The sequence below is a fragment of the Choristoneura fumiferana genome, chromosome 27 (genome assembly GCF_025370935.1).
Source record: "Choristoneura fumiferana chromosome 27, NRCan_CFum_1, whole genome shotgun sequence".
NCBI lineage: Eukaryota > Metazoa > Arthropoda > Insecta > Lepidoptera > Tortricidae > Choristoneura > Choristoneura fumiferana.
This window is the reverse complement of record NC_133498.1, coordinates 9299156-9311680: the sequence shown is the minus strand read 5'-3', so window position 1 is coordinate 9311680 and position 12525 is coordinate 9299156. Positions and strand designations below refer to the sequence as shown.

The 12525-nt window shown below is 38.1% G+C and overlaps 1 protein-coding gene across 1 annotated transcript in view; it reads right to left on the bottom strand.

Moving 5' to 3' along the window:
- LOC141443255 (uncharacterized) overlaps positions 1 to 11929 on the bottom strand; it is a 65864-nt gene extending 53935 nt beyond the window's left edge. Inside the window, exons 1-9 of the mRNA XM_074108464.1 lie at positions 11864 to 11929; positions 10684 to 10764; positions 7884 to 7971; positions 6738 to 6833; positions 5565 to 5657; positions 5265 to 5329; positions 4610 to 4840; positions 3183 to 3244; positions 2252 to 2295 (exon numbers count right to left, since the gene is read on the bottom strand). Of these exons, the coding sequence (XP_073964565.1) occupies positions 2252 to 2295; positions 3183 to 3244; positions 4610 to 4840; positions 5265 to 5329; positions 5565 to 5657; positions 6738 to 6833; positions 7884 to 7971; positions 10684 to 10764; positions 11864 to 11883 (780 nt within the window). The 5' untranslated portion in view covers positions 11884 to 11929. The remainder of the gene's footprint in view (positions 1 to 2251; positions 2296 to 3182; positions 3245 to 4609; positions 4841 to 5264; positions 5330 to 5564; positions 5658 to 6737; positions 6834 to 7883; positions 7972 to 10683; positions 10765 to 11863) is intronic.
- Positions 11930 to 12525: the final 596 nt, after the last annotated feature.

Sequence of the window (12525 nt, the reverse complement as noted above, 5' to 3'; positions counted from 1 at the left end):
TATATATATTTAAAAACAATATTGCTTTTTTTTTTTAATAATTGGCCAACTGAAATATCGAAAAATGCACAACTTTTTGAGAAATAGTTACGTTGCAGTTGGAATGCAATCCGTCTGTTTCCCTCGATGCAGGAAAATTGCATAGTTCCCGCGGGATAGCGATAAACGAATTCTACGCGGACGGAGTCGCGGGCAACAGCTAGTGTTTTAATAAACGCCTCTCTGTCTCTCAATACACACTAATAATAATAATAGTGTGTGCTAGTTCTAGTCTTAGTTTTAGGTGGTACATTTTGGAGCCAAAATAAACTTTTCTTTCTTTCTTTCTTTTTCTTTCAATACTACTTTTTAGACAAAAATCGGACCCCTTTCTTGCCAGTAACACACAAACATACATATATATATTTCACTGGCACATTCGTCCCGCGGTTCGGAAACGTCGCGATGCTTCCCAAGGGTGCTGCGGCGTTACTATCGTTTCGAGTTGTAAAGTGAAAACTTAGTGAGTTTTTAAGGTTCCGTAACCGAAAAAGAAAACGGTAACCCTAATAGGATCACTGTGTTTCTGACCGTCCGTCCGTCACAGCCAATTCGCTCTGAAACTTTTGGATCGATTGGATTAAAATTTGGTTTTTTTAATTTTTGGTAAATCGCTCATCCAAAGACAGAGGAGTACCATAAATAAATAAATGTCTAGCGTGAAAGCCAAATTTCTTTAAATTAGAAAAAATGCAATCCATATTAATTTTATGTCAGGTCAAATGAAAGGGCTTGTTGTGAGGATTTCAAAGTCTTTAAACAATTTAAGGGCAGCTAGGTGAAAATTTACCTTTCACCCCCTTATCTCCTGGACCTAAAATTTTGAAAAAGTAAAATAGTTCTTTGTCTGTATATTACAGGAAAACCAATACACAGGAATGCGTGGTTAAAATATGGGGGGCATGCGTTTAAGTGTTTCTCATCTCGAACTCACTTCCCTCTACAAACCAATCGAGAACCAAGAGCACCACACACGGCAACAGATTGATAAAAATTACTCCCAAAACATTTAAGTCTCACAAAATATAGTATGACAGAGTCCACTGGGAGCTATATGTCTGCCGGATCGAAGTATTATATGTTGGCCATAAAACATAGTTTGTGGTCTGGTAAGTTGGTAAGATTGGGTTTTGGGCGTCGGAGAAACAAGTTATAAGTATATGTATATGATTTATTCGTGAAGTTCACGTAACATCGATATCATACGATTTTCGGACCGTAATAGATGCTTAAATACCTACGTACAGTCACCAGCATTAATATCTGCCACAGCGGAGCAAAAATATCTGACACGTCCGGCCGGAAGGCCCTAGAAATAGAGTCGTATCAGATATTTATGCACGCTTGTTGTATCAGATATTGGTGCTGGTGACTGTACATATTGGGACCGTGCACCATGACAGCGCCACATAGGATGGCAACAATGTGCATTAAGCTGCATTTCCACCGATAATGTACGAGGTGTGTTGCGAGGAATGTGTTTTTCATTAACCAATAGAAACACTTCATTTTCCTCGACTCGCACAGCATATCTCTGGTGGAGGCAAGGTAAAGGAAGCGTTTCTATTGGCTAATGAAAAACATTCTCGCAACACATCCTCGCACATTATTGGTGGAAACGCTGCTTTTTTGGACATACTTGAGTCACAACTGTCAAGCGCGATGTTAGTAAACATCGTAATAATTTCAATGAAATATTATCCTGATATTATAATAAACTCCCGTTTAATTTAAGGTTTGAATTAACGGTCAAATTCTAACACACGTTTCTCGGTATTTCGAACACACATGGACTAAAAATACCTACATATACATTTTATTAGCGGTATTTATTATGTTTTCATTTTAGAAGTTAACACAATTTGAAATAGTTTCGTGATTTCATTTAAAAAAGTGTGCAAATTGAACTGAACTGAAAACCTCAGATCCACTGTCTTGTTATTTTTTGTCAGTTTAATGCAAATACTTATAAATACCTTATTTCACTTCTCATGACCACCCATTACCGAACAGAGTGCTTAAATAGAAACAGAGTACAGTTGAGTTCATAAACTTGTGAGCAAAAATTTGATCAAAAATATCTGAACACGCTTCTACGCCTTTAACAATAGAGTCGTGTTCAGATATTTTTGATCAAATTTTTGCTCACAAGTTTATGAACTCAACTGTACTCTACCGTACAAGAAAAATGTGCAGAAATTAACACACTTACCGCCTCATGCAAATTCCCTTCATGCATACTCCCATCAGAGAAATCTGCAAAATTAGAATCCTCAATTATTCGTATGTTTGTAAAAGTTCAGTCACCATCACCAATAATTGACACAAAAAGCGTGCGTAATTATCTGGGCACGTATCTGAATATCGAAAATTGTAATATCGATAGTTAAAATAACTAACCTAACCTACTTTCGATATTTTGAAGGTCGACTTTTTAACATTAAATATATTAAATGATTTTCGATTTTCAGATACGTCCCAAAAAAATCTAATAGATAGATAGATAGATATAATTTTATTCTTCAAAACAAGGACATGGCTTAGTTTAATACGATTCTATTTCTAGGGCCGGTAGGTCGTGTCAGATATTTTCGGTCGCCGTGTGGCACAAACTGGACTTTTGTATAAAACCGAATGTATCTAGCAGAAATTACGTTACTTAATTACGTTAATTAGGTTGCGTGGAAGTCGCTCTTAAGCGATAAGGCCGCATATTGTTTGCCTTGTAGTTTTCTTTCTGTGTACCTGTTTTCTGTATCGCTTACTATTTTTGGTGTACAATAAAGTAATTGTATTGTATTACGCTCGTCTGGCTTCACCCTTAACAATGTTTGTCATCCGACTTTTCCCGATAGAAATTAATTTCATTAGGTATTACATTATGTAATTTCTTTTATATTTTTTTAATGTTTAATGTTTGTTGTGTGTGTTGTTATGGTCTTAATTAAGTAGGTACAGCAGCCGAATGAAAAGGTAGTCCAGTTTTTAAATAAATTCGTTTTCACTTTGCAAGCACAATATGTTACCTTTTTGAATGACATGACGGAATATGTCATACTCGGTCGATAAAGCAGTTATACTGAGCAAGCAAAAAAGACCTTAAGGTGGTACCTTTTCATTCCGCGACTCTACGTTTCAATTACCTGCGCTGTAAAGATCGGAGAGTCCGCTTAGCAATTTAGATTTTGATTCGTCCCAATCTTGCCTGGAAGAAGTATAATAAGTAAGTACAGACACTCTAACCAATATCTGACACACCAAAGCGTGCATAAATATCTGATACGACTCTATTTCTAGGGCCGGCATTTTTGCACGCTCCGCTGTGGCAGATATTAATGCTGGTGTACAATAATGTTAGAAAGTCAGGAGATAAGCAGTAGGATCGGGTGTGTGTTGATTTATTTGACAACAATTTCGCTAATTTTTACTTCGCATGGTATATAAATGCATAAACCAACTGCATAATTTCTGAGAACATTAATGCAAAAAATAATATACTTTCTGAGAACTGAATATAACGCAGTATACAATAGTCATACACACATAAAAAGAAGCCTTGGTATACCATCATTCATTAACCTCTTAACCGCCACACAATAAACGAAATAACGTAGTCACCAGCATTAATATCTGCCACAGCGGAGCGTGCAAAAATATCTGACACGTCCTTCCGGCCCTAGAAATAGAGTCGTGTCAGATATTTATGCACGCTTGTTGCCAGATATTGGTGCTGGTGACTGTACTCTGTACGCCACAGAAAAACCAGCGACAAATCAACTAATTTTTAATTCCATTGCAAAATGATTACTTTTGATTTGAATGTTGGTCATATATAGATGACCGTGTGGCGTGTAAGGCATTCCATTGGCTGTGAAGAGGTTATCCCTAGAAATTCGATGTTTTGGCTAAGTAGTAATAATGCCTTTATTGTAATGTTCAAAACTATTCTAACCTAACCTAACCTACTTTTCTGTTAGCAGTTCGTTTCTGTGGGGGACGCAGTCTAACCTCATCTACTTCCCTGATAGCAGTTCGTTTCTGTGGAAAACGCAGGTCTAACCTAATCTAACCTACTTTTCTGGTAGCAGTTGGTTTCTGTGGTGGGTTTGTGCGAAATGTCATTTTGAACAAACATTTTTTTGGAATACAATATTAGCCAAAAGGAAACGTTTGCTTAATAAACGTTTGTCGTAGTAAAATTTGACAAAGTAAAATTATGCCAAATGAGAATTTGACCAAATTAATAAATAATTTGGGAAATGAAACTACTGCGATAAGTTTTTTGGGAAGTGAAATTTGGCGAAAAATATTTTGCCGAAACGGCAGTACACCCAGTTAGTTCTTCATGTACAGGCCGATTCGCAAGAGCTGGCATGAATGGATTGAATGAGTGAATGAAAATATCTGTGTGTTTCCTATTTGAATACACTTCACTCAAATGAGAAAATGTCATGCAACATGCATGCATGTCTAAGTGACATGACTTTCGTTCAATTCATTCGTGTCAGCTGCTGTGTGTGTAATCGCGCGTTCACTTCGCTCTCTCTCTCTCTCGCGGCAGTACCAGTACCTTTCGACGTTCCCCTTCCCGTTTAGATGGTACTGGCTCCTCCTGTCCCTCTTGTCACCTGCCTCCGGCTGCAAAGTCCTGGCCAGGATCTCATAGGTCTTCGTCAGATCTCTGCACTTCTTGGGGGGGCAGGGCCGGAGGATAAAGTACATGGCCACGATCAGGGTGATGAGGAGAATCGCGCCGATGCAGACGAGACGGTTGCGCTGGGCTTTGTTTAATTTCTTCAACCTAAAACATACAGTGGTAGAGTAGATTACATTTATTATTATAAACAAATGAATCTTCTTCTTCTTAGTCGTTCACTCTTGACAGAGTGGTCGTGGTCATGCTTTGGTCGATCGATTCCTGTGCCACTGCTGCTCTCGCGACGCGTCGCCAAGTAGCCCGATGTCTGGCAGAGTGGGAGCAATCGTTTATATTAGAGTGCGTCACAGATGAATGAATGGATGAATGAATGAATTAATTAATAATAAATTAATTATAGATGGATGGATGGATGAATGAAAAAATGAATGATTGAGGAATAAATGAACGAATCATTGAGGAATGGATTAGTGAGTGAATGGATGAATGAAGGAATGAGTAAGTGTTTGAATGAATGGAGTGACATTTGAAGAAGAGAGTGATTGGTTAAATAAGACTTTACACTCACGCGCAGGTCATGCACGAACATGTGTCGTCTTTGCTAATCGACGTTTTACTTGCCCCGCTGCCTCGCTGCAAGAAAATGTGGATTTTACTGTCAAAGCGGTAGTACTACTGTCAAACTGTAATAAGGAAAAAACGATGCAAACACTAAATATTTACCATAATGAAAGGAACGCTCTCGTTGTTGTATATACCGAACTATGAGGGTAGATTTAATACCATTACATTGTAAGCTAGACAAATAAACCAGTTGTGACGTTGACCTAGCGTTCCCTTTATATTGATGAATATAAAGGTAACTTACCCACATGCATTTAATTTTGCTGCTTGTCTTACTATCTGTCTGTAATTGAGGAGATGCATTTTCTGTTGGAGCTGGCGCTGGGGCTGCTGGAAACTGGAAATAAACGAAACAAACGAATAAAAAAGAACTGAAAAGGTGGCTTCAGGCTGGTTAATGGTCGCCAAACCGCACGTTTGTGTAAGGTCTTAGGGCCTACGCTAGCTGCCGCGGTTTGCATGGATCGGATAGACGCCTGTTGAACAATAGTATGAGCAGCGGTTGTACCTTGTTTTGCCTAACAACTTTTCGTCTATTTTCAGTTTGCCTAATTTGAGATAAACTAATATTACTTAACCTAAAGGCTTATTTTACCTAATTTTTATTTCAGTTTTGTAGACAATTTATTCTTCATAATTTTATTTCACCAAATTTTAAATGACCTAATTTTCTTTGTGTATAAACTTATTTCGTCAACTGTTTGACTGACATAATTATTTTTCGTCGTTCGGTTCTGGCGCTTCGCCGGCCGCTGCCGCGGCAAGCTCGCTTCGCTCGCTCGGCTCGCGTGCTGTTGTGGTCACAGTTCTAACCAAACCTAACCTACTTTACTGGTCGCAGTTCCAATCTTAGTAAAAATTTTATTCGGCTAAGTAATTATTAGTTAAAATAAGTAACGACAAAGTGAGTTTTAAATAAAATAATATTAGACAAAACATGAGTTGTGATAATGATCATTTAGGAAAAATGTAAATTCGACAACATAATAATTATACAAATAATAAAATTATACAAATTGACTTCAGACATATAATTTTCTTTGACAAACTGAAATTAGGCAAAACAAATATTTATACCCGTATTCTCAAAAGACCCGTTTCTCATAGCGTCCGTATATCATAATACCCATTTCTCGTAGCATCCGTATGCCATAAGATCCGTTTCTCATTTTCCGTATTGTAAAGAGGTTTTCTCAAATACATATTTACATACCTACGGGTGTTTTGGGAAACGGATATCAAGACAAACGTATCTTTTGGGAGAAGCACATTTTGGGAAACACATATCGGGCAACGGATTATTTAGGAACAGGTAGTGACGGGAATGGATGTTTTGGGAAACGGGCAGAACGTTCCGGAACCGTGATGGCTAATAATATTATATGGTATAGAGGTTATAATAAGTATCATTGCTTACAATGGTTGATCTGATCTTGCTAAAGGATTGAGGCGGTTGGCTTTGTATCACTTTGTAGTTCCGATCAGTGCAGGTGGCGCTAGTGTCGTCTGATTTCTGAAAAAATGCATCCGAGCAGTTTGTAAGATAAACTTAAACAAGGTGTCTTCAAATTCTTCCTGAGTAGGTATTTAGGGCATCGGTTAAGTGGTTAAGAAATGTTTCCATATGTACAACACAGTCAAGTGGAAAGACATCGACACGGCCAAAGTTACAAAAATATGTATATTGTATACTCGACTTTATACACTTAACATTAAGTTCGTGTATACAATATTTTTACCCGACTGCCCGAAGGAGGGTTATGTTTTTCGAGCGTATGTATGTATGTATGTCCATTTCTTTGGTCCTCGCTACAGCCTAAACGGCTGGACGGATTGTAACATATGAGGTATCATTGGATTCGTCATAACTGTCGGAGTGACATAGGGTATATAGTATTTCAATATGGCGTCTGCGAAAAAAAAATATGGCGAAGGAATTTAAAAAAATATTTTGTATTGTAACAATATGGGAATCAAATGAAAGTTAATAATTAGCCCATTCTAAATATATATATGGGTACTTTTAATCTATTTTTTTCACAGAAATATCAAAAAAGTATAAAATAAAAAACATTAAATTTAAAAAATCAAAAAACCCGACTGCCTTAAAAACTAAAAGGAAGAAAATAAGTCTAGTGGTCTAGAACTCTGTCAAGAAGCTCATTTAAGGTTCAACAGTCGGGACCCATTCAAATGGTAACCAGCTCAAAAATTCTTGGTCTAAATTATGCAAGCATTTAAAGTGACATTAAAAAAAATTAAAGGTATTAAAAGAAAATAAAAAAACCGCGGAGCAAATTTTTTTTATATTTGAATTTTGAACAGATGTCCATTAGTCGTATTGAGCGTATCTACGTTTTTAAAAAGTAATTTGTTATTTTGAACAGAATGTCGTTTTTTATTCCTCGCATTCAAAGCGAAAAGTAGAGTGCGAGAGCTCTGCTCGGGTGGCTAAACAACTCGTGTCATTAGGGCTTGTTTTAGTCCCTCGTTGAACAATCTACTATTTTTTATACAGGAAAATACCTAATTGTGATATTTAATTTTATTGATGTCGACTTACTTCGTCCGCTACAGCTTTAGATCTTGTGTATCTCTTAGTCTTCCTCTCGTGTTTGCTTTTTATGAGGTTGACCTTTTCTGGATTATTTCTGAAATGGAAACTGCCATATCATAAGTATATTAGTGCCTTGACGACTGAGCTCCATGCGGCGTATTTTGGGGAGGCTCACTTATTTTTCAATAATTTTCATAGCATAAGTCTGCATTTCCACCAGAGATGAGCGAGGATGATGTTGCGAGTTCATTTTTCATGAATCAATAGATCCGAAGGGCGTGTTAAAAAAAGTGTACCCTTTCTTTTTTTTGAATCAAGAGCACAATTGATTCCGATCGTTTAAAAAAATGTCCCCATTTTTTTTTATACAAAATTTTACGAGTCCGTTTTGTCATGCCCATACTGAGTGTATGAAAAAAACGTCGCAAAACTGACATTTTCTCTGACAATCGATTCTGAGTAGGAAAAACCATGTTTTTTACAAAATTTCTAAAAAAAAGAACGGGTACACTTTTTTTTTAAACGCCCAGAAATGTTTTATTTACCTATCCCCTCTCCGCCGAGCTGTTTCTACTGAGCCGCGCTGAGCGAGGATAGGTACCTAAATGAAGCGTCTCTATTGGTTCATGATAAACACATTCCTCGCAACGCATCCTCGCACATTCACTAATGGAAACGCAACCTTAGGGATATCAACCAGTGAACTTTTGAGTGCATGAGAGGAGTACGCGGGACAGACAATAGTACATTGTGTATTAAGGGGCGTAAGAAGGGGATTACTAACGAGAGTCTATTAGGAGCTCGACGCCGGAGGCGGAGGGCTTTTAATGACCCGAGTTTGTAATCCCCTTACGGCCCGTGATACACACAATGATTTTCTTCATATTGCGAGGAAAAAATGCAAAAAAATATTTTATTTTGTGTCCAACATTTCATAGCTCTGCAAAAGCAAGACGCTAAGAAAACAACTGAATAAAATATGGCTACCGCTAATACAGGGGACTACTACAAGATTCGAAAATCGAAGTTCGTATCGTACCGTCCCTCTCACTCTCGTATTAAATAATATTAGCGTCAAGAAAACGATAGGAACTTCGATTTTCGAATTTCGTGGTAGCCCCCCCTGATTGACACTTTTTTCGAGCCGTCAACCATAGATAATACTAAGAACCGTGTTTACTTTAGAATTCGAATGGTCTTACGGCCAGATTATTCCAACATGCTAAAAAATATTTACTAAATTTATTGCAAAAAAATTTGATATAAATTTAAAATATAAAAATAACAAAGTTTCATGAAGCGTGGCGAATTTTCGTGGTGTAAAATTAGGTTATAGCTAAGTTTTAAAAATTTAAATAAAACGTTGGCTGACTTGAAACCTCTTTAGTCTGAAATGACGTACCTACTAACTTTTTAAAACTAGTCATAACTCCCTGGGGAGGAAAACTATACGTAAATCCATAATTCCCGCGGGAACAATTGAGGCCATTGTCATTTAGTATACATATGGAATAACGTCATTGACGAGCAGTGGATGAGATAGCTGTATAATCAGAAAATTAATTTCACTTTGACTAACATAGGGAGCAAAGTACAATTTATGTTGTCAATAAATAAATGAATTTTATTGCATGGAATAACGTCATTGACGAGCAAGTGTGATGGAATATTATTTGTGTCACAAGGGAGCAAAATGGTGTGTTTACGGCGAGGGCGTACATTGAATCCAGATGTAGCAAAGGATTCTAAAATAGAATCCTGAGCGTAGCGAGGGATTCTAAAGTAGAATCCTGAGCGTAATGAGGGATTCAAGTGTTAACGCCCAAGATGAAAATAATTTTGCTCCCGAGTGGCTCATACAACTTTTCACACCGAGCATTAAGAAACTTGAAAAAAAAAACCTAATTATTATTAAAGAACAACCAGCATAGAAAATGGCGTGGCTTTACAATTATCAACTTCAAAAAATGGCATTTGCAATAAAACACTTAGAAAAAGCCTTGAACAGAAAAGTTGCACTTTGCTCCCTCTCGTCAGGGAGGAAAAGTTACTTTTCTGAAGGAGAGGTGTGAAAAGGGTATTTGCACACCGCGTTTCTTAAACGCACCGTCGACGCGCGTTTGTTTCGATACAAACGCGATACGCACGCAAGGTTGGCTACTCTGTGGGAAAAAACGCGTTGCCAACGCGCGCTCCTAAAACGAGCTTCGGCGGCAAAGTTACTTATGTTCGTTAGTAAAGTAATGTAATATTGTAATATTGTATTGTACTGTGTTGTGTGTAGTATTGTATTTTTTTCCGAGTACTGCCTTTTCGCAACGTAACGTTTGGCAACCTGTTTCATTTTGCAACTTTTCATTTCGCAAACTCTAACCCCCTTATTCATAAAACTTAACAAGCCTATGTTAACTAACAAATGCTTTGTCCCTTTCTAACAAATACAAATGTCGAAGTGACAGATAAGGACAAACGAATTTTAGCGGCATTTTAACTAAAATAGGTTTGATTGTCGTTTATGAATAAGGGGGTAAAACTGTAAATATTTCAGGTTTTATTTCAGGGCCATCGTGTAGAACCCTTTAGGTTAGGTTAGGTTAGTTTTATTAATATCCTGAAATACTTACAGCTTCAGAAATATTAAACAGTTCGGAAATTAAAAGTTGCGAAATGAAACAGGTTGCCAAACGTTATTCGCCGAAACATTAGTAAACCAATTTTTTCTCTGTGTATCTGTTTTCTGTATCGCTTACTATGTCTGGTGTACAATAAAGAGTCTTTGTATTGTATTGTATTGTAAAGTTCATACGCGTTTTCAGAGCGGTGCATCATCTCTTTGAAAACCTTGATGACCGGGGACTGCGTTTCCTGATCAGTCTTCTTGCTTCTACTGGAAATAAGAACAACGATCAAATGACATGACATCATCATCATCCCAGCCTATACACGTCCCACTGCAGGACACAGGCCTCCCCTCAGAATGAGAGGGCTTGGGCCGTAGTTCCCACGCGGGCCCAGTGCGGATTGGGAACTTCACACACACCATTGCTTCGCAGGTTTGGGCAGGTTTCCTCACGATGTTTTCCTTCACCGTAAAGCTCGTGGTAAATTTCAAATGTAATTCCGCACATGAATTTCGAAAAACTCAGAGGTGCGAGCCGGGGTTTGAACCCACGATCCTCTGCTTGAGAGGCCATAGGTAAAACCACTCTGCCACCACGGCTTCCATGACATGTTTTCATGTAAAAAAAACTGCATCGAAATCGGCCCATCTGTTGGAGAGCTACGATCCCATAGACAATCAGATTTTTTTTTATTCGACTGGATTGCAAACGAGCAAGTGGATCTCCTGATGGCAAGAGATCACCACCGCCCATAAACATCTGCAACACCAGGGGTATTGCAGATGCGTTGCCAACCTAGAGGCTTAAGATGGGATATCTCCACGCCGAAACACAACAGTGCAAGCACTGCTGCTTCACGGCAGGATTAGCGAGCAAGATGGTGGTAGCAATCCGGGCGGACCTTGCACAAGGTCCTACCACCTGCAAAAATATTGCATCTTAATATAACCCTCCTCTTTTTGCGAAGGGGGTTAGAAATTCAAATATTCTCAGTTTCCATTCAAGTTTAGCTCCAGCAGTTTGAGGTTTACGTCGCCTGACAGACAATCGTCCAGCAAAGCTACGTGGTCTTTTATAAATACAGAAGATCATAAAAATCTTTTAATTATTTCTAAGCTACATTACCCCTGATTATCGTACGCTACAATTTGATCCCGACAAACTTTTAATTTACCGTAGTAAATAGACGAAGTTGCGAACAGTAGTTAATGGGTACTATTAGATCTCAGAGCATCAAAAAATATTACAAAAACGTATTGGTCACTTTAAAAACTTGGCTTATAAAATACATAACGCAACCATTCCTAAATTCACTTTTTTCAAGTTATAATACATTAAATCGGTAATTCGTTTAGTGATACTTACAATTTCTTAGTCAATCCCATATTATTATAAATGACAATTATAAAAATTCTTCTCTACGTGATTGTGTTGTGACACTGACGTTTCTACCAAAACGTAATCGTAATAAACATACCAGAGACTAAATAAGTACGTTTTTGTTTAATTCAAAGAGGTTAAACTGGAGGGATGGTTAAAGAAGTTGAGGCTGCAAGCAGAGGCGTCTTTATCTATAGTGCAGGGTGTGCGTTGCACACGGGCGCAGCGGTGTTAAGGGCGCCGGGCGCGGCACTTTGTACCCATAGAGTAACTTATATATTGGGAGATTTGTACAGTCACCAGCATTAATATCTGCCACAGCGGAGCGTGCAAAAATATCTGACACGTCCTTCCGGCCCTAGAAATAGAGTCGTATCAGATATTTGCACGCTTGTTGTGTCAGATATTGGTGCTGGTGACTGTACTTACCTATTCCATTTTGACTGCGCGCTTCCTAGATGGCGCTAAAGTAATAATTGCACACGGGCGCTACATGGGCTAAAGACGCCGCTGGCTGCAAGCTACTGGAGCAAAATTAAAGGTCGCCCGGGCCTCATAAATTCATAGTTCGCCATTGAAGATACGAACTTCGATTTTCGAATTTCGCAGTAGCCCTACTTATTGTCACACACTTGGAATCACGAACA